The following is a 27135-nucleotide window of genomic DNA, read 5'->3' on the forward strand; positions in this document are numbered from 1 at the left end:
CTTTTTATTAATAAAGTTTTTAAAACAAAAGAAACATTCAGTAAAACTATACTGTTCCTTTATACTAGCATAAAGTTGCGGCTTGGCTCACGTAAAACTAAAATGAATTGTGAATAAATTGTCGACTTGGTGTAAGTGGTCCGAATGATCCCGCAAAGTAAAGGACGCTTCGCGAGAATGACCATATGCGTTGATTGAGAATATGGGCTACATATACCTATTATTCAATCAACGCCAGAGTCATATGGCGTTGTTCAATATTCGCGCAATGTTATTACAACATTTATCACGAATCCGCGAATGAAGCCATGGCTATAACCTTCCTCGGGCAAAAACAGATATGTAAAAACACATTTTCGTATTATTCCGTACCCCAGTTTAGGCGTGATGCTGACACTTCGGAGAGACATTCACATTTAAATATAGATATATATTTTATATAAAAATATAATTAACGAAATTTTCTAGAAAAGCATTAATGTGTAAGGAAGAAGGATCAAGTTAAAAAAGTAGAAGACAATAATATTATGTTGAAAACAGAAAACGTTTACTTCTTAAAAGAACTAAACTCGGCACTGTCACTGTGCCGCGTTGTCACTGTCTGACATCCTCTCTTCAGTTGCCAGTTAACATAAACATAAACAAATCCCGATTATTATGGCTATTTGATATTTTCTTTCATACTAGCTGACAAAGCACTGAATAAAGTTATTCCCTATTCTAGTACAAATATCGACAGTTGTATACAATTTTACAAATAGGTTTGCAAACTGCAAACACTTCACTAAGGGAATATATAGTAACCAATAATATGCCAACTGCACAAATTAGGCATTTCGCTAACTGCGAAATAACTTAGAAAATGCAAACTGCATTAAAATTTGCCCTCTGTAATTAATTCTAAATATACATCGCCAGCTGCGCTATAATTTCGATCTTAGTACAAACTGTATAAAAGTATAAGAAAAAAAACATACTGTACAAATTTCGCAAACTGCCAAATGAAGTAATAAGTAGTACTTACTGCAGCAATGAAAAAATTAATAGTACTAACTGTTCCAAAACTTTAAACGACAGTCAGTTACAGTCCTTACTACGGCAATGTCTCCCATTCGTAGGATTAATAACGCTTCTGATCACCAGTTGTTTGTTTACTGAAATAACCCACAACCTTTTTATCCTTAGCATCAGGATTCCTCCAACGCCCATAGTACTGGCATCAGTGTGCAACTCAACAAACACTACAAAGTAGGTAAAGTTTGATCAAATATGGATAAGACAGGTCTAGATGACAAATGTTTTTTTTATATTATTTACAGCTTCTTCTTATTCAGACGCGTTAGTGGTTCAACAATATATGCAAAGTTTTCTACAAATTTCTGGAAATACCCTGCCAGGCCAAAAAATTGCCTTACTTCTTTTACATTTTTAGGTGAAGGCATATGTACTAAAGCACCTATCTTTTTACTCCCTGGATGTGCACCTTCTTTTACTTAATTGTCTGCACAAACAATCAATACATGTTTTGAAAAATTCACATTTATCTAACTTTAACGTTAAATTATTTTTGCGTAAAGTGCAAAGTACCAGTTTTAAACTTTCTAACCTCTGTTCGATGGTTTTACTTGGAATGATTAATAAGTTCCTGTAAAATTGATCTCTCAGAAACGGACATCCGGTAAGGATTTCAAACTACTGGTTTGTCACATTTTAACTTTAATCATTTTTGTGGCAAATATTTTGCCAAGATCTCTTAAAAACAATGAAACACAATCACACCATAACTATTCATTAAAGTTAACAGCTTTAATTTTTCATCTTCTTTCACTTCCTTGCCCACTTTTAACAGATCCAGAGATATTGCATCTTTTATATTAACAGATATTGGGTTTACATCAAAACCATTCAAGGCAGCCGTATAAAGTGGTTTTAAGAAACTGAGACTTACAGTTTTTCTAGTTTTGCTAAGTAAGATATGTTTTTGATTTATGGAATCGGCACCTAATAGTAAGTCGTAACTTAGTTGACAATCATCTAATATTAAAGCTGTGAGAGTGGCCGCCACTACTTCCCCCTCTACATTGATTAATACTGACTTATTAGTTAATACTGACTTTCTATTAAATAATTTTAATGTTTTGGAAGATCCACTAACTATGTTTAGCAATTGACGCTTTCAGTAGGGTGCAGGTGCTACCAGAATCAATAAGGCATTTAACTTTATATCAATTAATACGACGTGACATTTACAAAAATAAATTCGAGACCTTATCAAAAACGTCACAAACAGCAACACTCATACTGTCTTTTCCAATCATCCCTTTACAACCTTCACTGGTATGTTTGAACTTTTTACATAACCTACACACTTAATTTTATGGTTTCTACATTGATTTAAAAAGTGGTCACCACCACAGTTATAACGCAATATTTTTCTTTAACGCCTGCGCTCCTTAACCCTATTTTCATAAGAAGTTGACGGGCCTGACGTTCAAAACATTTCCAACACTACTTAAATAACTGGCTAGTTTTCCAATAGACTGGGAATTATTCTATCTATAACACTATCAATTTGGAACAAATTTGGAATGGACAAGTGAAGTGTATTTAACTTTGAAACTTTTTCAAAATAATAATCTCCTAAATTTTGGTTTGGCAAAGGAGAAAAATTTGTGGCTTCTTTTAATAATTTACCAAATCTTATAGTTCTTGGAAAATTAATGTCTTCCCAACCAGAACCAGCTACATTAGCACTATCATTCCACCGGCGAGCTTTCCCCGAAATCTACTAGTAGCTAGTCTTAATAATAATGATTCATTCCAGTTATGAAATGTAGACGGTTCTTCAATATTCTGAATCCACTCAGTAACTGTCAACGTCTGAGCACTCGGATCAAATATCGGTATAACAGTTTTATTAAAAGCTGAATAATTGTTCATAGACGAAACTCGACTACTATTACTTAAACTTACTTGTTGTGACAGCGTACTTAACTTTCTTTTCAGCCTTCTAATTGTCCTCCTTTGTATGGAACTCTCTGAGGACGAGCTGGAGGAAGGCGATCTACTTCGCTTAGATTTTCCCATTTTATAACTTCACTAAACACTATTTCATTTCAACAACGAGAGTAAGCCGGAGTAATTCAATGGAACACACAACTTGAAAACTTGAGTTTATTCCACATGTGTAAGGCTAAAAGTTAAAAAAAATAAAAGACAATATTATATTATTGACAACATAAAACGTTTACTTATTAAAAGAACTAAATGTGAACCGTCACAAAACTATAGTTTTAATACCGATTCTGGCCTTACATCCACTCTTCCATCGCCAGTTAACATAAACATAAACAAATCCCGATTATTATGGCTATTTGATATTTTCTTTCATTCTAGCTGACAAAGCACTGACAAACTAGAATGTATTTCTTATTTTTTCTTAATTTTACATTTATAATAACAAAAATTAAAAAAATCTTACAAATGCCTAGGAAAAAAAACAAAACCCTTTTTAAACAAGATTACAATTATATACATTTCAAAGATTTTTCATTCCAGCGTATTTTCTGTCATGAATTTTAGCAATTGAATCAGAAACGAAAATCAATTTTTTACACTCGTCTAGATACATTTTTTATCATAATTTATATATTTTTTTCATATTTAAAGTTTAATTATAATTTAAAACTTCCAAAATAGTGTTATAAGAGGTATGAAGAAAGCTATAACTTCATATAGAAAAAAAGAAAGTAGATTTGGTTTTCTTGGGAATGATAAAAAATAAATGTTCGTAAAACTACTATAAATAAGGATTGGTCCAAAATGAAATATTCTTTCAAGAATAATAAATATAATCTATCGATAAAAAGCATTACATAAATAAAGCTGATCAAGCATTTAAATACATATTTCACTTTTGGATGAAGGATTGTGAAATTGCGATAAGTTTGTTACATTTTTAAACTCAACGTGAGGTTAATAGAATAGCAGGAATATAAAGATATAATGAATTTGAAGGTGTTACGACTTTTTTATCAATAACTATGATTTTTTTAAAATTATTTCAGGATGGCTCACACTCTTTCAGAAAAACGTATGTCTGTAAGATATATTTTTAATTTTAGTGTATTGAATTATTTTATTTATCTAATTTTTTTTTACCTTTGCACCAAATTTAACCGTCTCTATACTATTTTAGTTAAATTTAAAATGGAATTTAATTTTTAAATACGAAAAATAAATATCACAAGTAGAAGTTATCTGAGTAACTGTAAAAAATTGATTTTCTGTTCCACTGTTTGCCAATTATTGTGGCCCATATATTTCATAACTACATTGGCAACATCTAAAGAGGAAGTGTAATTTTTTGTAATAGTCGATGAAATTTCGGGAATTCTGCGTACTGATAAAAAAAACATCATAAAAAAATAATAATGTTATTTTCAATTGATTCCTACATATAATTTTGAAAAATATCTAATATATGTATATAATTATGCGTGCAATTAAGCGTGAACATGACTTTTTAAACAATTCCTTATTGTACGCTCGAATAGTAAATAATTTTTTCTTCTAATACTTAGGTTATACACATCGGTTCGTAATGTCATGACTTAAGTAATTTAATAAAGAACACAACATGCAATACTCGTTGATTGAGTATATTTAACCAGCCCGCACTCATTACGAACATGGTCCCTAAATTTTAGTTTGTGATCCATTAGGAAGCCAAGATTATTAGCTCAATTTTTAAATTGTATAACATCGTTATTCATTTGAAGTATGAAATTAAAATCCTACAACAAAAGAAGAAGCTTTTGATTTGGCTGGATTCATTTCTTAATATTTTGAGTTTTAGCAAAGATACTATTAAGATCTATATACCGGATGGTGCGTCGCCGAGCGGAACAGGAAAACTCATGTAAATTTTAAGGAGGTCAATTATTGGCTTCCCTGTACAGAATTTATAGAAAACACGTGTACAGTGTACAGTGTTTATAGAAAAAATGTGAGATAACTTTTTGAAGAGACCAATCTGGCAAACCCCTGTGCAAAGTTTCAAAAAATTTTAATAGGCGAATCTTGTAGTATTCAATTAAATGTAATTTTAAAATTACCAAATTTTCGGTTCAGGTAAAACCAAACGGGCACCAGTAAAATGAATATTGTCACCGACGTGAGGAAAAGTGTCAATAAATCAGTGACTGTCGATATTTGAAAACAAGTATGAATCATTCAGTCGACGAAAAAATAGTCATAATTAAGTGGCATTATGCGGGAAACAGTTTTAGAGCAGTATCTGAAATATTTTATAATTTCAATGTTTTATTAAAAAAAAAACATCTCTTGTATTTGGCTGTACGTCAGATTTGACAAAGCCTTATAACAAATTGTTTGCTGGTGGCTGGTGTCTGGTTTTACCTGAACCGAAAATTTGGTAAGTTTGCAATTACATTTAATTGAATAATTTCAAGATTCGCTTATTAACATTTTTTTGAAACTTTGCCTGAGGGTTTGCCAGATTGGTCTCTTCAAAAAGTTATATTACATTTTTTCTGTAAAATGTACAGGGAAGCCAATAATTGACCCCCTTAAAATTTACATGGGATTTCCTATGTTCCGCTCGGCGACGCACTACCTGGTATAATAAAATCTTGATGGGAGAAAAGAAAATTCTTTTTGCTTGGAAAAAATTCAATATAGTGTGCTTGTTAAAACCTAATAAAGATCCGTCAGTGTCAGAAAATTACAGACCTATTATTTTGTCATTATGTGGTGCTAACATTTTTGAGATCATGATTAAAAATCGATTAGATTGGCAAATGGAAAATACACTTAGATTTTCAAATAATCAGCTAGGTTTTCGAAAAGGCGGAGGTATTTATGACAACATTGCCTTCTTAACTTTGTTTATTTTTGAGGCTTTTCAATCATCACAGTCTGTTTTACAGTCTTTCTAGACATTAAATCAGCATATGATGTCGATATTTACAGATTATATAATAAACTACTAGATTTCCGGACATGCCAACAATTATACAATACCATTTTTAACTTATTAAAAAATAGGCTGTTATACCGTAAGAGTAATGATGGATCTTTTTTGGGTCTGGTCTTGGCTACACAAGGACTCCCACAGGGTTCACCTTTGAGTACAATGCTGTTTAATATGTACATTTCAGACATTTTTCAGTTGGATCTGGGGGATGGTATTCTAATGAGATATCAAAGGGAGCTCTATTGTTACAATGGTGAATAGGATCAACCTTTCATTAAAAAAATAAATAATTTTCTTTACTAGCTATTTCAATTGATAAATGTGAGGCAATTTGGTTCACCAGAGGTAGAAAGAGATATATCCCCCCCACCTGTATTGTAATTAACAATACAACCATTCCCTTTAAAAGGCAATCTAAATATCTAGGCATTACCCTACAGGAAAATTTAAAATGGGAAATTCACTATGAATATAACAAAAAAATATTCTTAGGGCTTTATGTAGAATTTGGTAGGGAGCTGATCCAAACACTTTATTAACAGCATTTTTCGCATTGGTTAGGTCTCAATTGGATTTTGGTTCAATCTATCTGAAACCATGTAGTGCTAAAGCACACAATAAATTGAATGTAATGTTTGAGGGATTAAATTATTAAAATGTTCTATTATTAAAATGGTCTCTAAATTCTTACTGATAACCAATCATCCTATTACTCAATTATTGAATAATATACGTATGAAAATCATACTTAGGCCAGAATTCTGGCATGACAGAGGTATCCCATACAATGTTTTAAAGGAAACAAATATGAGAAGTTTTTAAAAAGGATGAAATTTGGTAAAAAAAAATTGGTAACAAAAAAAGCATAGCTATGCTAAAATACAGTCAATATTTCCTTACAAAAAATGGTTTTCTAAATTAAATTATAAGAATTGAAGGCACATTACCACTATTATTAGAATGCGAACTGTTCATTGTCTGACTAATTCATATCTCTACAAAATTAAAGTGAGGGATAATCCCTTACTGACTATAGATGACTTAAATCATATTTTCTTTGAATGCCCTATAAATCAAAACTCAAATGTAGATCTATATAAAAGAATGTTTGTTGAATGAAAAAAAAAAAGATTTATCCCATTTCGATGGCCAACATTCTGTCTGTTCCTGAAGATGAAATGATTGAAATAATCATGCACTTTATCAACTTAACTAAATTAAAACCATAAAAGCTCAACCATCTACCAACCATTTTTTATTCCCAATATATTTTCCATATTGTCTAGAGTGCTTTTATGTATCCCGCTTCCATATGTTGTGCTACTAACAAATTTGCCTCTATAAATTAATATATATAATAGCTCTAGTATAAATTAAATTCTGTCTTAAGCTATGTAGATTAAAGAAGAAGCCAGTGGTCCCTACATGGTCCAGAACCAGACGGCTAGGGGTCTCGGACGAAGCAAGCTGAGGATTGCCTAGCAGCAAAGCCATTAATACAGAAAGCCAACTCAGTTCTACATTTCGCAAATAAAATTCCCAACGCTCATTTTACAGTTTCTCGAATTAGGTGTTTTTTTTTTTTAAACAGATAAGCTTCATCACCAATAAAAACATGAGGGAGTCTATGGTTAAAATTATGCAATTTTTCTCTTTTGGGATCCCTATTGATTTTTTTAGCAATTTCGACACTTTTAAAGCCTGGAATGTTCTTTCATCACTGTGTTTTCTATAGCCACCGTCGTCAAGAGAAATGAATCTACAGTGCGTCCCAGGATGAGCGAATTTATACGTAAAAATGACAAAAAATTTTGGGGTTGAAATTTGATCGTTTGGCATCGAGCTTGATTAAAAAATAAAATTTAGCATATTTTTATTTTTTAAAAATCAAGCATGCTTTGATACGACAATTTTTTAAATTTTGTAAGTAGGTAAACTAATATTTCTAAACTAAATTTTCTAATTTATAATTATTTATTAAAAAAGATTTATAATTATTTATTCTGACTTTTTTAAAAGTTTAAACAAAAACCAAATAAATATTAATAGTAAAGATAAGGAAAATGATTTTAAAAATGATTGCTCTTGGAGTAATTCTTTTTACGATCGGTAGGTATTTTTGCTCCTAGTATGCATCCACTTATTATATTGGGTTCTTTTTTGCTGCGGTTACGAGTTTTTGTTAAACTTTTTAAAATATAAACATTCTCAATTAAATGTGGCAGCTACTGTAAAACATTGTCACTGTCAAAGTTATGTACAAAAAACGTACTTATGTCATTTTCCTATTATAAAAAGTTATAAATAATATTATCAGAATTTACAGAATTGTGCAATCGTATGGTAGTGGAAATAGTATATCGTTAAAATACGTTTTGAATATTATTCGTAAAAAATATCCGCAAATCAAAGTAACATCTTCTGCGAAGCGACTAATTAAACCTTGTTGAGGCTACGGGTGGTGTTGAGATGAAAAAAAAAGCAGAAAAAGAGATACGATGACAATGATGCTGCTACAATCTTGCTTTGAAGTCAATTGCTGAGAACCCTCGGATATCATTGAGAGCTAGGTCGACGGTGCTGAACATAAACAAATCTAAATTACAAAGAATTTATCAAGCCAACAATATTAAAGCATTCAAACCAAGGTACATACCTTAGAAGAGCCGTTTATTATCTTCTGCTTGGTTAGGCGATAAAATTTTAGAGAACAGGAATTTTCATAAAAACATTTTCGGACGAATCTACGTTCACGACAAATGATATAATTTCATTCCAAAATTGTCGGGTTTGGTCCAATGAAACGCCAAACTTTGTAAACGATGGCAAGAGACAATATTTTTAAGTCAACGTATGGTGCGCCATATCTTACCACTTAGGTATTATTGGACCATACTTTAATAAAGGATCTCTTAAACAAGAAAGGTATCTTCAAATTTCGGAAAGATTTTTTGAAGAATACTTTGAACCTTTACCAGTTGATCAAAGAGTAAATCTTTATTTTCAACACGACGACTGTCCAGCACCCTCGACTATTCTAGTAGCAGAATGGTTGAATAGAACTTTTCCGAATCAATGGATTGGAAGGCTCGGCCCAATTGAGTGGCCACCAAGGTCACCTGATTTAACTATTTCTGATTCCTATTGATGGGGCCGGCTCAAGCAAATTGTTTATTCCATGCCATTACCAAATGACAGGGCGTTACTAAAACAAAGAATTAGAGATGCTTGAAATTCAATTTCCATCGAAGAAATTACAATTTTTATTTAAATGTTTAGGAAAGATATTGAAAAATGTTTCGATAATGGAGGTAAATAAATCTTGTTAAATTAGACGAACTATGTTCATTTTACTGCAAACATGTTTTTGATGATGGTTTCTAACTCTTAGATTAGTGATTTAACTATTAGATAAATAAATTAGTTAATTTTTCCTTAATAATTTAATATGAATACAAAATTAATTGGTACACAAAACGTAAAAATCAAAGTGAGCCTATGGTTATGAAATGCGGTATTCGGGAATAATTTTGCATTCTAAATACATTTTTTTATATCTTGCCTAGAAATACTAGTTTACCTACTCATCAAATTTAAAAAGTTTTCATATTAAGGCATGCTTGATTAAAAAAAAATAAAAATACATTTTATTTTTTGTATTTTTTACGTATAAACTCGCTCATCCTGGGACACACTGTATAATGCTCATCAACTAACATCGTTGTAAAACTATGAAGACCTAATGTTTATAAAAAAACATTGAACTCTCGTAGGGATACTTGATTCGAACAGATTTTCCGTCGCATAGAGCAGCGTATATTTAATAATTTTTCCAACTGCCTAGGCTGCCATCCGAAACAAAAATGCCAATGCTTTGAAGCTACAATCTGTTGCAAGACATCTGTAACATAAATATCATGTTGCCATAACTTATTTTTCGTTCTGAAGTACTTACTAAAATGCTAAATTTTCTATGCCTCCTCAATCATATACTAATTTAATTAAAGAAACACAGGATACTGATGGCATAATTTGGATGATTTGAATCATTTAGAAGAATATGATAGTGATGGTGAACGATCTAAAGTCCAGTTCAGAGATCTATTAGAATCTTTGATGTGTCGCAGATGCCGCACTAACTAGTCCGTGCGCCTATGTCATATTTATTGTTGCATGATATAAAGTCTGCCCAACCAATCTGTAGCTAAGCGGTATCGGTGCGGGGAACGTGGTTGTAGACTAGACCCGCCTCATTTCATTCATGAAATGGCCAGTGACGTGCGAAATTTTATAAACCGATTACACAGATTTGAATGTATTAAATATTAAAAAATATGGTTTGGTTTTAATTTTAAAATAGGTATTTGTAGGTAAGATATTAATTTGGAAATTAAGGTCTTCTAAAATATTTTATTTGTAAATATGTAATAAAAAAATGACAGACAAGATTAGGGAAGTTTGAGATAAAAGTAAAGTAAAGAAAACACAAAATTTGTAATACACCTACTTAGTTTATTCACTTAAAATAAGAGTGCCGTACACGATGCCTGGATATCGCGAGGGAAAGAGCACGGCAGATAATCCAAATTATGCTGTTTAAACATTGAATTTACTACATAATATGTATAATTTAAATTATTATTTAAATAAGTATAATCAATTTGTACCTGTTGAAGATATATTGCTAACCACTCCAGTAACAGTCTCACTCTACCAGCATTTTTTAAACGTTAGGTCATTGTCTATCCAAGTTTCATCTAAATAGACAATATTGCGACCTTCGGCTTGGTGTTTTCTTATTTCTCTTAGGTATTTATACCTTAAAGATGTTGTTTTTGAAAATTTTTTTTTCTTCTGGCAATTTTTGCAACAGCTTTCTGCTAGTAGGCACAACTTTAAACCTATATAAATTTGATTTATTAGGTGTTTAACTATTTGAAAATGAAAGTTGTCGTCTTGTTCCACCTTCGTCATTCGCGGTCTTCTTTTGCCGGGACTAGAAAGCATTTTGTTGGAGTCCGTCCGCATTCTTTCTTCATCTTCTTTGTGAATTTTTTTCACCATTGTAATGCTTACGCCAGTATATTGAGATACTCTTTCAAGTTTGCGCTTTACTGGTAGATTAACGAAGTTATTAGTAGCTTCTTCATTGCAAACCCTAAAAATTTGTAAAGAAGTATATAATCCTGATATTCGATTTTTTTGTCGTCGTTCCAATTCATATTACTTATATTTATAGACATTTTATATTCAAAATAACCAACATTAACTTTAAATCTTTTTGTTTGTAAAGCAATCGAGCTTGGTTTTATTTCATTGAATATGATTTTTATTTATTACAACATTAGGTACATAATTTTTGAAATTTAGTGTCGCATAAATTATGATTTTATTTTAATGTTTTTTTTTTCATAACTGTGCTTAGGCTTTATAATTCTCTTATAATCATTTTACTTACCTATAAACATTCGCAATCACTTCCCTTGCCTGGCTATGAATTGTCTTTCTATGAATAAAGTTATTCATTTTAACGTAAATAACACAAAAACTGTTAAAAATTATGAACTTTAACAACAAAGAAACAAATAACACAAAACAACAACAAAACAGCAACAACAATAATAGCAAATAAACTAAACTATGCTACACTACTCAAAAGTCATAGGTCATAAATTAAGTAGGTACCTAAAAATACAACAATAAAAACAGTTTAATAGCTCAAAAGTATTAACATACGCCGCCGCCACTGAATCCGCAAGAAATCGATATTATTCCGAAAATTACACAAAACCTGGTAGGATGCGATCCAATAAGATAGAGAAAGACAGAGAGCTGCATAAAAATAATAAATTAATGGCCGCGATGTCATCAACCAATCACCTGTCCCCAAACAGCGAGATGCTTCCGCGAAAGCACGACGTTGCCGGCTTTGTAAGTTTTATTAGGAATTTCGGATAAATGTTAGTCAATATTGGATTTTATAATATGCAAAACATTAGCAAATAGAACTAAAAAATATGGTTTAAACTGCATTACATAATTTATTATCTTTTTTATGATTAAATAGCTTAATTTTACCATTATATTTACTTTTTATTCAATACTATTTCATTTTTGCAGTAAGACGTGACAACGCTTCAAAATTTCGCCCGCATTCTTTTCGTAGACACAGATCCGATGGTCAAACTATATATGTTTAAATGGCAAAATTTTATATTGTCTATCTATGAAATCATTTTAAATATACGTAAAACCCCATTTTTTATACTATTTTTTATTTTTTTTTCGAAAATGTCAATTTTTAGAAAGAAAATAATATCACAAGAAAATAATATCAAAAAATTGTCCGCGGACTAAAATCCAAGCATCTTACAAAATATTTTAAACACTTCCAGCACTCACAGACTTGTCACCTCTTTTTAGCCAGTCTATTAAACAAAGATAAAACACCTGCGTTCTGACAATTCCTACTTTAGGCTGTGCAAGTGATTGTGTATCTCTCTCTATCCCACTGAATTTAAGAATTACGGGGCCGTATCCAAATAAATTTTTGGACCGTTTTTGTATTATTTTCGTCGTGTTTTTAAAGAGATCTTTACGGATGGGTCTATCGCCTTTAAAATAGTTGTTGGATGGGTCTATCAGCTTTAATAGTTGGGAGGGGGGCCATGTGAGGTTATTATTTGATGTGTTTTGCCGGTTATGCTTTTTACACGTTTATGAAAGTAAAGAATTTAGAATTTGGCCTGTATTCCTGTAAATTTTTTGCAGTTTTTACTGTGAGGAATAGTGTTTTTTTATTTGTGTTTGTGGATATGTTTTGGTATTATACCTAAAGACCTTAAAATGTTTCGACCCTGGAAAAATAGGCAGGAAAATTTGGCAAATGAAGAGGAAAGTGTTTGTGCGGGCTTATGGAGACCGTGGGTGTACAAGAAAGACAATAACATTTGTGATGAAAACAATAAGAGTGATCTGGGCCGTGATTTAGACTTACATAGTTCTGATAGTTCATTTTCTAGTATTGAGGAAGCAAAAAGAAGCAAGGGAAGTAGAAGCTACAGAGGAAATCAAGTAGTTTTAAAAGAACAAATTTATCTAAATATCTATAACAATCTAAGGAATGATACTCAGTTCACAAATGATTGTAGTGCTTTGCAAAAAATAGCGTTTTTAACAGAGGTTCCCTATAGTACAATATGCCTGTAAAAAAAAGGATTAAACACAGAATAAAAAGGAAAGATGCAGGACAATCAAAGGGACTTGACATAGATATTGCCAAATTGCTAAGGAAAGGTGTGTATTCTAAATACAAAAACAATGAGGTTCCGACCATATAGACACCTTATCGGCAAGGGACAAACATTTCTCAGTCTCAACCTTGCGGAGATACCTGATAAAACTTGGATTTAAGCTTAAGATGGTTAACAAAAGAGCTGCTGTAATGGAATTGTCAGGTGGTGTATAGATTATTTGAGGAAAATAAAAAAAATTTGGGAGGAAGAAAGATCCATATATTATTTAGCCGAAACATGATATGATACATTTATGATTGATGTATGATTTCCATTCTCTGGGAAAAAAGTCTCTTTTTTGCCATAGTAAGAAAACCATATTTTTATTAATAAAACAAGTTTAAAATTTTGTTTTTTACAGCTTACTGCCCCTGTTGTCCTTCAGTGATACAATAAAGACTGCTTCTTCCACCATTCTCTGGGAAAAACCCTGTTTTGCTATGGTAAGAAAAACACTGTTTTTAATAAGAAAACAAATCTAAAATTTTGTTTTTTACAGCTTACTACCCCTGTTGTCCTTCAGCAACACAATGAAGACTGCTTCTTTCTCCATTCTCTGGAAAAAAGTCCCTTTTTTGCCATAGTAAGAAAATCCTATTTTTATTAATTAAACAAGTTCAAAGTTTTGTTTTTTTCATCTTACTGCCCCTGTTTGTCCTTCAGTGATACTATAAAGTATATATAATGTAATGCTTTAGAATCCATATGCTGATGTGCGAGATGAAGTTGGAATCCATGACGGCAACAGAGAAACTGTTTCCTTCCTTAATGGAAGAAACTGCTAAAGAACAATGGCAAAAAAACAGAATTTAAAAAATTGTATTAATTTTTTAGGCCAGATTCAAAAGAGTGGGTAAATTTATAAAAGTATTTAGTATCCTCACTGTAGTTTTAGGATCCAGTATACTTAAAATGTAGTGTTTTGTATAAGATTTTTAGTTTTTAGTATAAGCATTTATTTTTGTTAATTTTTATCTAATCTCTCCTAATATGCATAATTACTAAATACGAGGCAAACAAATTAATAAATACATTAGGGATGTAAGGTGTGTTTTTTTTATAAGTAAAACTTGTGTCTTTTAAAGGCATAAAGTATAGACAGCCAGATGATTTTTAATGTAAAAGTTTATTTAAAAAAATATACTTCCAATTTTCTGACTACATAATTACTTTTTATCAATAGAAGTTGGTACTAAATATAGAGATGGGGGGTTTTCATGAGTATATTATTATAATAATATATCATAATATGTATTAATTAAAAAAACTATAATAAAGGACATTGAATATGGCAGCCACAATCCCCATTAATAATCACCACCATGTAAAAATAAATCTCAATTCCCAAAAAAAGGAAATATATAAAATTTGAAGACAAACCAAAACATTTTACACTTTTGTGTCAAAAAGTAACTATTTAATGCCTTAATCCACAGAATAAATGGGCCTAAGTAATTTGTCACCTACTCTCTCATTAAACTCAAAAATGCTTTATTGTCAATATAAAGACTGTACATTAAAGAAATAAAAACGAGAAACTAATTTCAAATAAAATAAAATTATATAGTAAAACTTTGAAAAATACTTAAATGCTAATCATTAAAAATTCATCATAGTTTAGGTGCTACATAGTTTAGTACGCTTTACTAGCAAGAAATATTTTCTTCCTTGTACGTAGGCTTTTTTCAGTCTTAAGTTGTCTTATTTCTAGTGGAAGTTTATTAAACAGCTTTCTACCTCCATATATGATAGAGCTACGGACAAGTTCAAAATGAGGAAAGGGTAGCCTCAACAAATAGTTTTGTCGCGTATTATAGTGGCTTCCTAAGTGGAGTTCCTGTCAACACAGGGTTAAAATATTATGACTTACAAAAAGCGGGCGACATGAATCACGAGGCTTGGCTCCACATAGATATCTAATGGCCCCTTTCTGGAGTACAAACACTGAACTAAAAAGTGAATTTGAACATGAACCCCAAAAGCAAATTCCATATCGAAGGTGCGACTCGATAATCGCGAAGTATGCAGATCTGGCGATGGAGAAATTAAGACTGGTGGCAATAACCCTTAGGGCGTAGCAGCCTGATGAGACTTTTCTACATACATTCACAATATGGTCTTCAAATTTAAGGAACTTGTCTATGGAAAGACCCAAAAACTTACTGAACGGTGGCATGTTGATGGCTTCATTATTTAAACATATATCATTTGTATTACATTTAAGGATATTTATTTTAGAAACATTAAATGTCAAAAAATTTGCATCACACTAGTCTTTTATTTTTAACAAATCTGCACGTATATTGGCCTCCATTTGAGAAACATCAGAGTCGTGCCAGAGGATGGTGGTATCATCGGCACACCAGTTACCTGCAGTTGTGGCAGATCGTTCACATAAATGAGAAAAATTAAAAGACCAAGTACTGATCCTTGCGGAACACCCACATTTATATTAAGTTCCTTAGACATACCACCATTAAAGTTGACAGCCTGGACACGATTTGATAAGTAGGAACGAAACCACTCAAGGGCAGTTCCCCTAAAACCATAGAGCTCCAGTTTCATCAGCAGCACTCTGTGACTCATGCAGTCAAATGCCTTGGACAAGTCACAGAATACCGCTGCTGCAACTTCACCAACATTCAGTCGGTTGTACAGGTGCTCTAGAAAGCTAAAGATAGCATCATTTGTGCTCACAGACTCACGAAAGCCAAACTGCTGAAGACTCAATAGGCCAAATCTATTTGAAAATGAAACCATCCTCACCTTAACGAGCCGTCCCACTATCTTGGCTAAAGTAGGCAATAACGCTATAGGTCTAAAGTTAGAAGGACAGTCGCGATCGCCACCCTTGTAAAGAGGAACAATCATTGCTCTTTTTAAGCACTCTGGGAAAACTCCAGACATAAATGAAAAGTTAATTGACTCGGCCAAGACTTGCAAAGCAACAAGAGGTAAAACAGAAAATATTTTAAGAGAAAGCCCATCCCAACCTGATTAACTCTTATTCTTAATATTAACCATTAACTGTTTAAGCTCTTCTACACTTGTGGGGGCAAAAAAGAAAGATTCGGCTACTACCACATTGCTGATATAGCTCCTGGGATCTATTTTTTGTGAGAGATTGGCTGCAAGGTTACTAGCAATATCACAGTAGAAGGAATTGAGGACATTGGAATCTAAGGTACTTGGAATAACCAAGACATTATTTTTACCCCTAAGCTCATTTAAAATCTTCCAAGACTCTTTTGCTCTGTTGGAGGAATTATTTATCCTCCTTTGAAAGTAGGTCCACTTAGCCATTCTGATTGAGTTTCTGTAAATCATGCGGTATCTGTTATAATAATTTAAAAATGTTGCATTGTTCATAGCGTATTTCCTAATGTAAAAAAGGAGGCGCATATTTTTCCCAGATACTCGTAAACCCTTAGTATATCAAGGTTTTCTATTTCGTTTCTTAATATTGACAACAGGAAAAGCAGTGTTAACATTGTTTAATACTATTTGATGAAAGCTATGCAGTGGGTTAACAGTAGTCAATACATTATTCCAATTTGACATATTGCAAAGCAAAGAGACTTGACTTGTTATAAGGGACTGATGGCGCTAAAAACTAAACTTATGAAATTAAAATTTTTGGTTAAACTCATTTAACGTACTTAAATCTTATATTTAAATTAAATATTATCTTGCTATCAACTATCCTGAATTTCTAACTTAATAAAACTAAACCCAAAAATCCCGAATAATAAAGTTTTAAATACAAATAAATTTTAAGGCCGGACCTGTGCAACTTTTCACGCTTGAGTAGCTGTGACTAAGGTCAGGCGTTTAACAAAATAGTACGTGGGCACATGCAGTCACATTTTACGAATCAAATGTATAAATTCTTAAAAAAATGCTTAAAACATTTATTTATTTAATGAAATGATTAAATATCGCTTAGAATAATACTTTATGACTCTTTCCACATAAAATTTTGCGGTTTAAAGATGCATGTCATGTGACAATACAAGCAACACCGGCATACAGACTATTTGCGGTACATCAAAGATTCTAATAGATCTCTGAACTGAACTATACCTCTATCTCAGTAGCAAATGTGATGAACTCTAATTCTGAGTCACAAAGTATGATTTGAATCACAAACATGTAGATGGCATAATCTTTAAATCGTGCTCGTTCTATCAGTTATTCAATTTCTTAGTCGAGCTATAAACGTCTAATAACTCCACAAATAGAAATTCGAAAACAGCTATTTAATAAATTTATTGCACATCGGATCCAACCATATCAACCGGCAAACTCGGAAGTTTCAGAGAACTATATTCATTCAAAATATTACCCTTTGTTTTTTTTTCAATAAACATGTTTACTGTATGAATATTTTATTTAATGATTTAGGTAAATTAAATTATAAACGAAAAGTGTACTTACGTTAATGTCACTACCAGTTTTTCTTCGGCTAAAATAGGATTTATATGATAGTTATTAACATTTTTCGTTTCTATATTATCCAAAATATATGAAATACATCCTCAACCAGAATGAGTTAAGGATAATAAATTAAGATTTAATATAACCATAAAATCCCTCTGACTAGTGTTGCTTAAGCTCTTTAAATGCTGCTATTCCCCTAGGTACTGCCTTTTTTGGTTAATAGTATGAAACGAAAACTGGCGATTTGAGGAATTACAAATGATCCACTACTTTTTACTTAAAGGTATACAAATACTGTCGTCACTACTATTGCATCTATAAATAGTTATAAATTAAAGTTAATTTTCCTGAAATACGTGTCAGGTTAAAACCGTAAAAAACACTGGAGGGAAGGCATCTTGGTATATATACATATGTTTTGCCCTACATGGATACACCTCGACCTGTTGACCTTCTCCGCGCCCATCGATGTATCTTCGTCATGTCCTTACCCTAAGACCACTTCATCTGCTAACAAAAGTATGTCTCTGAGATAGATTGTGTATCTTTCGACAGAGACACACTTTTTTCGACACACCAAGTTTGAACAAAATATTTGTCTTTTGTTATAATTTTTTATAGTATTTTAATTAACTATATGAGTTCACACGCCCTCATCCACAAATGAATTCTGAAGAATCTATTCAATTGTTTGATATATTTTTTCTTTAAAACCATTTAAAACTGCATTGTTTTTTAGATCAAACGTTTAATCTTCTTTTTTATGAATATTTATGTTTCCGAAAAAATTAAATCTACTCCCCTTTTTTCTATATTATTATTATTATTATTATTATATATATACATAAACATAAATATAATATAAATATTCATAAAAAAGAAAATTAAACGATTGATATATATAATAAATATGTAAGCAGATATTTAAAAACATCCAGTCTATACCACCCAAAACGCTCCCAAGTCATAAATATTAAAATACTAAGATTTATTTTACTTTTTGTAAAGTAAAAAAAAATCAGTTACAGTGAATAAAATAATACAAATACAACTTCAATTTTTAAAAGATCAATTAAATAGAAAAGTATATGATTATTATGACTACTATAATAATAGCGGAGACATGACAAGCTTCAATCTAGGTTAGTTATAAGTTGACCGTTAGACCGTTGTAAATAAGTAGTTGGTTATAGTGCTGATGGGGTATTTAATATCAGGTACAGTTCCTGGGGACGTTCAATAAAAAGTCAACAACAACAACCTTCTTAAGTTTCCTCAGAAACTGCGCTCGGTTTACTGGAATGTTCCTTTTGCGTTTTGAGTAAATAAGGAAATTTGTTTATTAAGATAATGGTTCTTTGTTCTGGAGTAACTTAATATGTGTGTGACTTGTTGATGTTATGAAGATCTAGAGCGTCTATTGCATCGTAGAATTGATTTTGATTGTCCTGGCATAAACAAACATTTTTGTGTTTTTCTTCTACCTTTCCTGACGTTTTTTCTTTCATAATTAATATTTGTACGGAATATTTATCATGGACCGGAGTAAACGTATGATTTCAAGAAATACCTATAGTCTAGTGGGGAAAGGAGCTAGTAAATCAACCATTTGTAAAAGGAAAGTTTTGATCACAATCGATTAGGTAAGAGAAATTATTAATGTTAGTTATTATGAAGTTATTTATAAAAGAAGATATGCACATGTAAAAATATTTGTAATCCATGATCTATTTCACCCTTTAAAACTTACCATCATGCGAATGTTTGGTCTGGATAGAACAATAAAGAGGCATTTCTCTTGATCCAGCTTCGATTTTATTTCGAAACCTAAGATTTTCTTCCTTTTTTTCTGGAGCAAATTATCCTTGCAAGAGAAGTCAAGGAATCTGCCTTTGAAAGGCAAGCCTGTGAGGCCTTAGGTGGTATTTTAATAATATTATGGATTAATAACGTGATTTTGTATAAATTATTAAATCATGTTGAAGATCATGTTGGATCATGCAATATGTGACACTGTTATCAATAAAAGCAGTTTATTTTCTTATACCTAATTTTGAAGAAATGCCTTTAGAAGTAAAACAAATTGGCATGCCTAAAAAAGAAATAGCGGAGACTCAGGCAATATTAAAATAGGTATGTGAAAATTGGGTGCACCCGAGAGGAAGCTGTAAAAATTACAGGTAAACCTTTAGGAAGCATTACGAATAATTAAAGCTTATTGATGATGGTCATTAAGATATGTAATTTAAAATTTTCCATTTTTGGTTGTCATCATTAAACATTACTGTTTCAGGAACATCCAAAGTAATGTTCCAAGTGTGGAATTATATGATGACATTTTGTTACCAGTATCCACAGAATATATAACATATTTCTTCTAGGTCTGTAAGTGAATGTAATACTCCAGTTACAAGAAAGTACATGAATATGAATTTCGTAATACTATTTTTTTAATATTTATTTTCTATTTTTAGAAAAAGTAAAAATTAACAGCACAGAGCAGATAGGTATATCTGGAAAAATAGTAAGCAAAATGATTTTATAAGAGCTTCGACACAAAAATACAAATACTAAGACCAAAGATCTACACAGCTGCAACCATTTTTGTGCCTCTTGAGATGAAAAATCTTGGCAATGAGAGTATGTTAAGTGAATTTATTATTGTTTGGCAAGTTATTTTGTTTTATTTTATGTACAGAATGTGTTTGGGTACAAATTAATGTGTATATTTGCATATTTGTTTATTTCAATTTATAATTTCTACAGTGGTATACAGTTTATAAAACAACAATAATAAAGAGGTAGTTTAAATTTATTGTGCTAATATTATAACTAGGAAGAGTTTTATAAAACTATTTTTAATTGAAATATAGGGTATTAATTAAATATGTATGTATAGTTTCCTTCACCAATAATCTATTATGCGATTTCTTTTATGACCAAAAATACCGGTGGTGGTGCCTTTGAGTCAGTATTGGACGAAATCATTTTACCAGACGATTCTTTAAGTTGTTAAAAGAATAAGTAGGAATTTATAGAAAAAAGTGTCAGAGAAGCAAGTATAAATTTAAAATGCGTCAACATTAAAAAAAATATTTTCGCCAATATTCTAAGCAATAACCATTGAATTTATAAATTTAACCAAATGTCGCAATATGTAAATATAAGTGATATTTCTATCAATATAAGTGATATTTTTAGTTTAGAATCTTCTCAACTAGATAAACCATCTTTTGTTTATCATGTTTCAAAGTGCCCCATATATTTGTATAGTATAACCCCTTTAGGCAAAGTCAAGCCATTTTAAAAGCAATAGCTTTTCATAAAATATGTGCATACAAAATGCGAGCTTTTGCGTTTAAAAATACCACAGTTTTGCAGGATAGCTTCAGAAAAGCTGTGCATATTTCTACCAAACGAAGACTTTTTATTACTGGAAAGCAATTCCAGTAATATCATGTAATTTAGAGAAATAATTCCTTGATTTTAAAAGTAGAAAGGAGTATAAGGTTATTTTTTATTTTTAAACAATTATTAATTTTTAATAATTTGTTTTATTTCCTAATCTTTTATATTAACTTAAGCTTAGAAAATATATAAAACTAAATTATAAAATTTTTAGTCAATCTTATTTCAGGATTCCATGTAAAACCCAATTTAAGTTTAATGTAAATGCTCATGATTTGAATATTTCGGATTTTACTTCTATGTACTTGTTTTGATTAAAGATTTATTGGTAAAGTTAAAAGCTATAAAACTCAGAGGCAATATTCAGGGACTTACTTTCCTTTTTTTTCTTACAAACAAATACAATACAAATTTGCATATAAGAAAGCCAGAATACAGTGTATTAAAAAAAAATTAAAATTTGTACTTATTTGGTTTTAGTGAAATACCTGCGAGAGGTAACACCTTACTTTCGGAAAGCTAGCATAATCTCAGAAGTTGGATGGGAGCTTCAAAGGGGTTTCCTGTCTGGTGCACCTCCAGCCGTTAGATTTCCACAAAGAGCCGATACTCGATATTTACCGTTGCAGCTTTGCCATTTAGCTAGAAATTTTAGATTTCCAGATCGGGGTAAGTTTTTAAACTTATTATTAAAAAATATTTGGTTAATATTTGGATTTTAATAAAAAGGTATAAAAAATAAAGCGCCGAATATAGGAAATTATAGTCTATTTTGAAAGGAATTATTTAAAAAAAATATCAAAAGTGCCAAACGAAAACCCGATATTCCAGGAGATTCTTGAAAAACTAATTAAGGGTTTGTTTTGCAAGTAAATATCACGGGATTTATCAGATTTCAATATTAAATGACGGATGGTGGGCCGTAACCAGTAAACACCAGAAAATTGATAATGCTGATAAGGATGTATAGTCCGCTTAAAGATATACCATTGATCTTTTGACCGCAATAAAACCCTTATTATCTGTTGGGTTATAAAAAAAGATCCAAAATTATCATATTTGGGGTCAGAGCCGGATTAGAAATTTAATATTTACCTGAATTGCAAAATATTAAGTAGGCCCGAATTAAAACTTGTAATGGTAGGTCTGTAGGTATTATAACTATACCTTTATGTCTGAGTATGACCTGTGGTCCAATATAAATAAGAAGAAATTGAGTGTGATATTTTAGAAAAAATAGTGTTATTGTTATGGATAATGCTAGTTATCATAATCGTCAAGTAGTCAAATTACCTTGTTAAAAATACTATGCTTTAATTAATTAGTAAGTTTCATTTAGAATAATTTTTAAGCCGACCCCGTTCTTTTAATCATTTCTTAAAAACGTTAGGCCTTGCACAATGGGGCTTAATGGTTGAATTAATTTATCGTAGTAGGAGTCGACGGTATATCTTTGAGTGTACTATACCGAGAAATAAACATACATATTTAATAAGTCCTCGTGGAGTTTTAATTCATTGTAGGTTTAAATATAAAAGCCTCGATAATAGGATGGTCATCATGAATTCATAAAGAATGATATAATATAAAACAAATATCCCCAACAAAGTACTAACAGAAAAAGAATTGCTACAGACAATTAAGGGTTTCAATTTTAAAAGGGATTATGGGATTGATATATTTTCAAAAGTCATGAACATACCTTTTTTATAAAAAAAATATTTTGTATACTAAAAAACCAAAATAATTTTAGTCGTTTTAACGATAAGAACGCAATTTTTAAGATTATTATTATTAAAAAAGACAAATAAATATTTTATTAACGGCTAAAAAGTACTTTAAGCCATTCCTCCGTGCAGTAACCTCAGTCAGCTGTTTCTATTTTGTATTAGAAACTTCTGTCCAAGTCATATTGAGTGTCATAGGTTTTGTACACCTCTTGGGTAAATTCTTTTAATTATATTCTGAATATATGTCTTTTTATTGATTTTGGTTTTATGTCAATGTCAATTAAGTAAATATTTGAAATATATATTTTTTTAAGTTTATATTCGGAACCTGAGATATACAAGACAAAATTTATATCATGTCGGATAATTTCTTTTAAGATTTTGCTAAAATATCCAGCAATTTAATGCTTTTCGACTCTGACAAAATGGTAGTTCTGAAATTTATTTCCGAATTTTATAATTAAACGTCAAGAGTAGTTTACATGAAGTGCAGAGATTGATAAGGAGTCCATGTCATATTCTCTATGGTCGTCGGCATTATTTTGAGATTAGTCAAGGGTTTCGAAGACAATTTCATTACATGTTCTGTTAAATGCAAAATCGGCGAGATCAAAGTCAGCAAGATTAGCAACTATGTTGTCCATATTTGTGTTTTAATAATTTCAATATTTATTTTTTTAAACCGTTTTCTCTGTATTTCAAGTAATTGTTAGAAATTATTTTATTGTACCTATATATTTTTTATTTGTACAATTATTTAAATCAATATAATACTGGAGTAATGTTAGCAACGAAATACCAGCAATGGTGCTTGCCGGTCTACGAGGATGCGCGAGGTAATGGAGCTCCGGAAATTCGCTATTTAAGAAACAAATTTATTTGAGAACGCGTACAATTAATCTAAGTCTTAATAACTAATGAATCTATTTACAATAAAATCTATAAAATATATAATGGCATTAATAATGACTTCCTTCTTAAAATCCTTTATCTTCTTCAGTAACAAGTAGGCAACAGCAGCTATATAGGTCCATGACGGGTTTGTATGTTTCTGGCTTTCTGTAGTTCGGCTAATATTCACAAGTCAGGTTTGGCAGCTGTAAATAGGTAATGAGATTTTGCTATCATGGTAGGTTCTAATTTGGAAATGCCTAATGTATATTATAGTGTATATGGGAGTTTTTACAGCTATAGTTTTCTATGGTGGGACGACGGTCCATCTGTTGATTATGGGATAGATTATTACTTATATTTCCAAAATTGTGAACAGATTTTTGAGCCAAGTAATTTATTCTCTCAAGAGAGTTTTTAGTAAGTTTTGACTGGTAAATATTTCTGAAATAGTCTTGTCATATTTTTCAGCATCTTTTTTGTGAGTCAGTTTTCCAGTAATAGATTTTTCAATAGATTTTTAACCATTAAAGAATCGTTGTTTAATATGCTTAATAAATAGAGGGTTAATTTGTTCTAGTTGCAGGCATACTTTGTCTTTTATTGGATTTTTGTGGAAGTTTAAATTGAGTATTTTTAACTTATCAAATGTGGTTTCAAAATATCTTGTTTCATGACTTATGTCGCTTATGTCAAAAATTTTAACAAAATACCAATAGTCCGCTATGTCCAGCTTAAGTGGCAGTAGTCCAGGATTCTGGTTGAGGTTAGGAATTTGGAAGGGGTTGTTAGTTCATCTCTGATTAAGGCGAAGAGCCTTTAACAGCAGTTGCTCAGTTCTTTTACATAAACCCGGTTTGGTTATTTCTTACTATTACTTTATTATGTTCTGAGGTTTGTAAAATGTTATAAGGGATAAGGACCTCAATATTTTATATCTTTTTTCTTTCTACTATTTGCAGCTATATAAACTGTTCTGTTCTGCAAAGTATTGTGTTTTTCTTATTGTGATTTAACTTATTGTGATTTTTCTTTATTATTTGTGATTTAACTTATTCTTTTTAAAAGATGGATTCGAGTAAATCATAGGGATCTCTATAATTTGTGTGTCCAAGGGTTAGTTCAAATAGGGTATATTTTGTGGCAATTAAAGATGAGATATTTTGAATTTGTGATTATATACAAGAATTCTTAAATGTTCAAATCATGTTAATTGAAATCTTGCATCTGTAGAATTGGCTACATGGTCAAGAGGTGTTGAAAAATGGGTTTTAGTTTCATGAGCTTTGTACGAATTACTTAAATGTTATCATTTTTGAATTCTGTGCCGTTTAGTAATTCTTTAAAATTAAAATATTTTACTAGTGTGTTTAATACTTCAATCGCAGTTTTTCTTGATATGAGATTTGCTTGCCCTAATTTGGTAAATAGATTAAAATTAAAACGTCTTGATTTCAAAACTTAAAAACATTGATATAAATGAGTTGAAAAGGCTTCTTAATTGTTTTTTGTAAAAACGAGAGAAACATACGGTTTAGTCGTAGAATATTTTGCATGTTTCATATTTATATAATTAGTAATCGTTTTTTATTAAGGGCCCGTAATAGTTTTTTTTAAGGCGTTCAGTTTTATTTATTCCTCTATGGTTACATTTACCTTCCTGTTGGTATTTTATTAAAATAGTTCTTTAAACTAACATGTTTTATTTAACTATATTTCTGACTTTAGGTGAATTTAGGAGACTTAGGTGAATGTCTAGAGATTAGAATTTAATTAGGTTTACTATTTACGATGTCATCTATAATTTTTATTTTATTGCTTTAATTATCGAGATCGTTGTATGAATGTGCAACGTTGCTAGGGTTTTTGAAATATTATCCGTATATATCAAATTCGTATTGTTTGGTAAGTATCTAGCTGGAACTAATATGACGTCATCAAGAATTTTTAATTTGGAATTTCTTATTAATGAGTTTTTTTCCATTTCAGATGTATCGTAGCAGTTTTTTAAATCAAGGGTGGTGAAGGATGAATTTCTTTCCTGTGGGTTTAATAAATTAGCGTGGTCAAGATGCGTTGTGTCAGGTATTTCGCAGGCTAATTTCGTAAAAAGTTTAATAGAATCCATTTTATCATGGTTAGATTCTCTTGGATTATTTATAATACTTTAGTTTTCTAATACGTTCATTTGAATTGTGGAAAGATCATCAGCATTAGTATTCTGATTTTTTTTTTAATAAATTATTTCATAATCGATCATGTGTGAATCTATTCGTCACGTGAATCCATCTCAATTTAGTGGAAACCGTTCGCCAAATCTAAAGTGGTTAAATATTGACTTTACCTAATTTTTCTAGAATATGAGCTATATTGGATAGGGGATATTTATTTCATACTGTACGCTTATTTAATCGACTAAAGACGATGACAACTCTCTATTTACGTTTACCAGATGCATCAAGTTTTTTTGGGCAATCTATATAGGACGAGACCATGACGAAACTGAATCTCTGATAATTTCTTGTTCTAACATGTTGGAAATTTATTCTTTAACTGTTTTCCTATGAATTGGAAAACACGGAGTTTCATCCAACAAATTTATTTTATGTTGGATTTTGTTAGTAAATGTTAATAAAAACTTGTCACAGTAGAATATGTCTTTACACTTAACTATATATCTATTTTAAAGTTTTAAGCTTTTCTTTTAATAACCTATTTACAAAAAATATATATTTTAAGTTGAAATATATAGACTTTCCTATCATATTCGGCAGTAAGAGTTGAAAGGAACATAAGGAATATCTGATATAATACTGTTCAGATATATTATGTTAGAGAAACGTTGCCTTTGACCTTTTGAAAATGTTGCTTATCGGGTTTATTAAATTTACTAGCATTCTGACGTCGGTCACTCGTGAGATTATTATAATAGGTTTCTGGGAGAGAGTAAAAAGCGTTGTCTTCTTGCGACAATAAACAATCGTTGTCAGCATAGGGATCATTGAAATCATAATGGGTATCATATTAGATTAGTAATAACTATTTTGCTGTGAATATTCGGGTTATTATTTATTAATTATTTATAAATATACTGTATTTATTTTCAACTTTTTATAATTATATATAAAAATTGATTCTAGATTATTATATATAATAGTATTGCCAGAAATTGTATCCTTTATTTTCTACTCTCTTTATTATGGAATTTTTTTAAGGATTAAAACAATTTCATCTATTTGGGGATACTAAAGGTTGTCTCAATATGTTATTTGATATAAAGGGTTTAGTAGTGGAGGTCTATTTTGCATCGTAATTGCTAAATTATCAGATCCTGAAAAAAATTCACGGCAGGACAAGGTTGGATTTATTAAAC

At 30.8% G+C, this 27135-nt stretch overlaps 1 protein-coding gene across 4 annotated transcripts in view; it reads left to right on the forward strand.

Annotated features, from left to right (window-relative positions):
- Positions 1–27135, forward strand: part of LOC126747538 (beta-1-syntrophin) — a 95626-nt gene that overhangs the window by 26000 nt on the left and 42491 nt on the right. For all 4 annotated transcript variants that reach the window (XM_050456260.1, XM_050456259.1, XM_050456257.1 and 1 more), the window contains one exon: positions 21622–21810. In XM_050456260.1, coding sequence (XP_050312217.1) covers positions 21622–21810 — 189 coding nt within the window. The remainder of the gene's footprint in view (positions 1–21621; positions 21811–27135) is intronic.

Source organism: Anthonomus grandis, chromosome 19 (genome assembly GCF_022605725.1).
Source record: "Anthonomus grandis grandis chromosome 19, icAntGran1.3, whole genome shotgun sequence".
Classification (NCBI taxonomy): domain Eukaryota; kingdom Metazoa; phylum Arthropoda; class Insecta; order Coleoptera; family Curculionidae; genus Anthonomus; species Anthonomus grandis.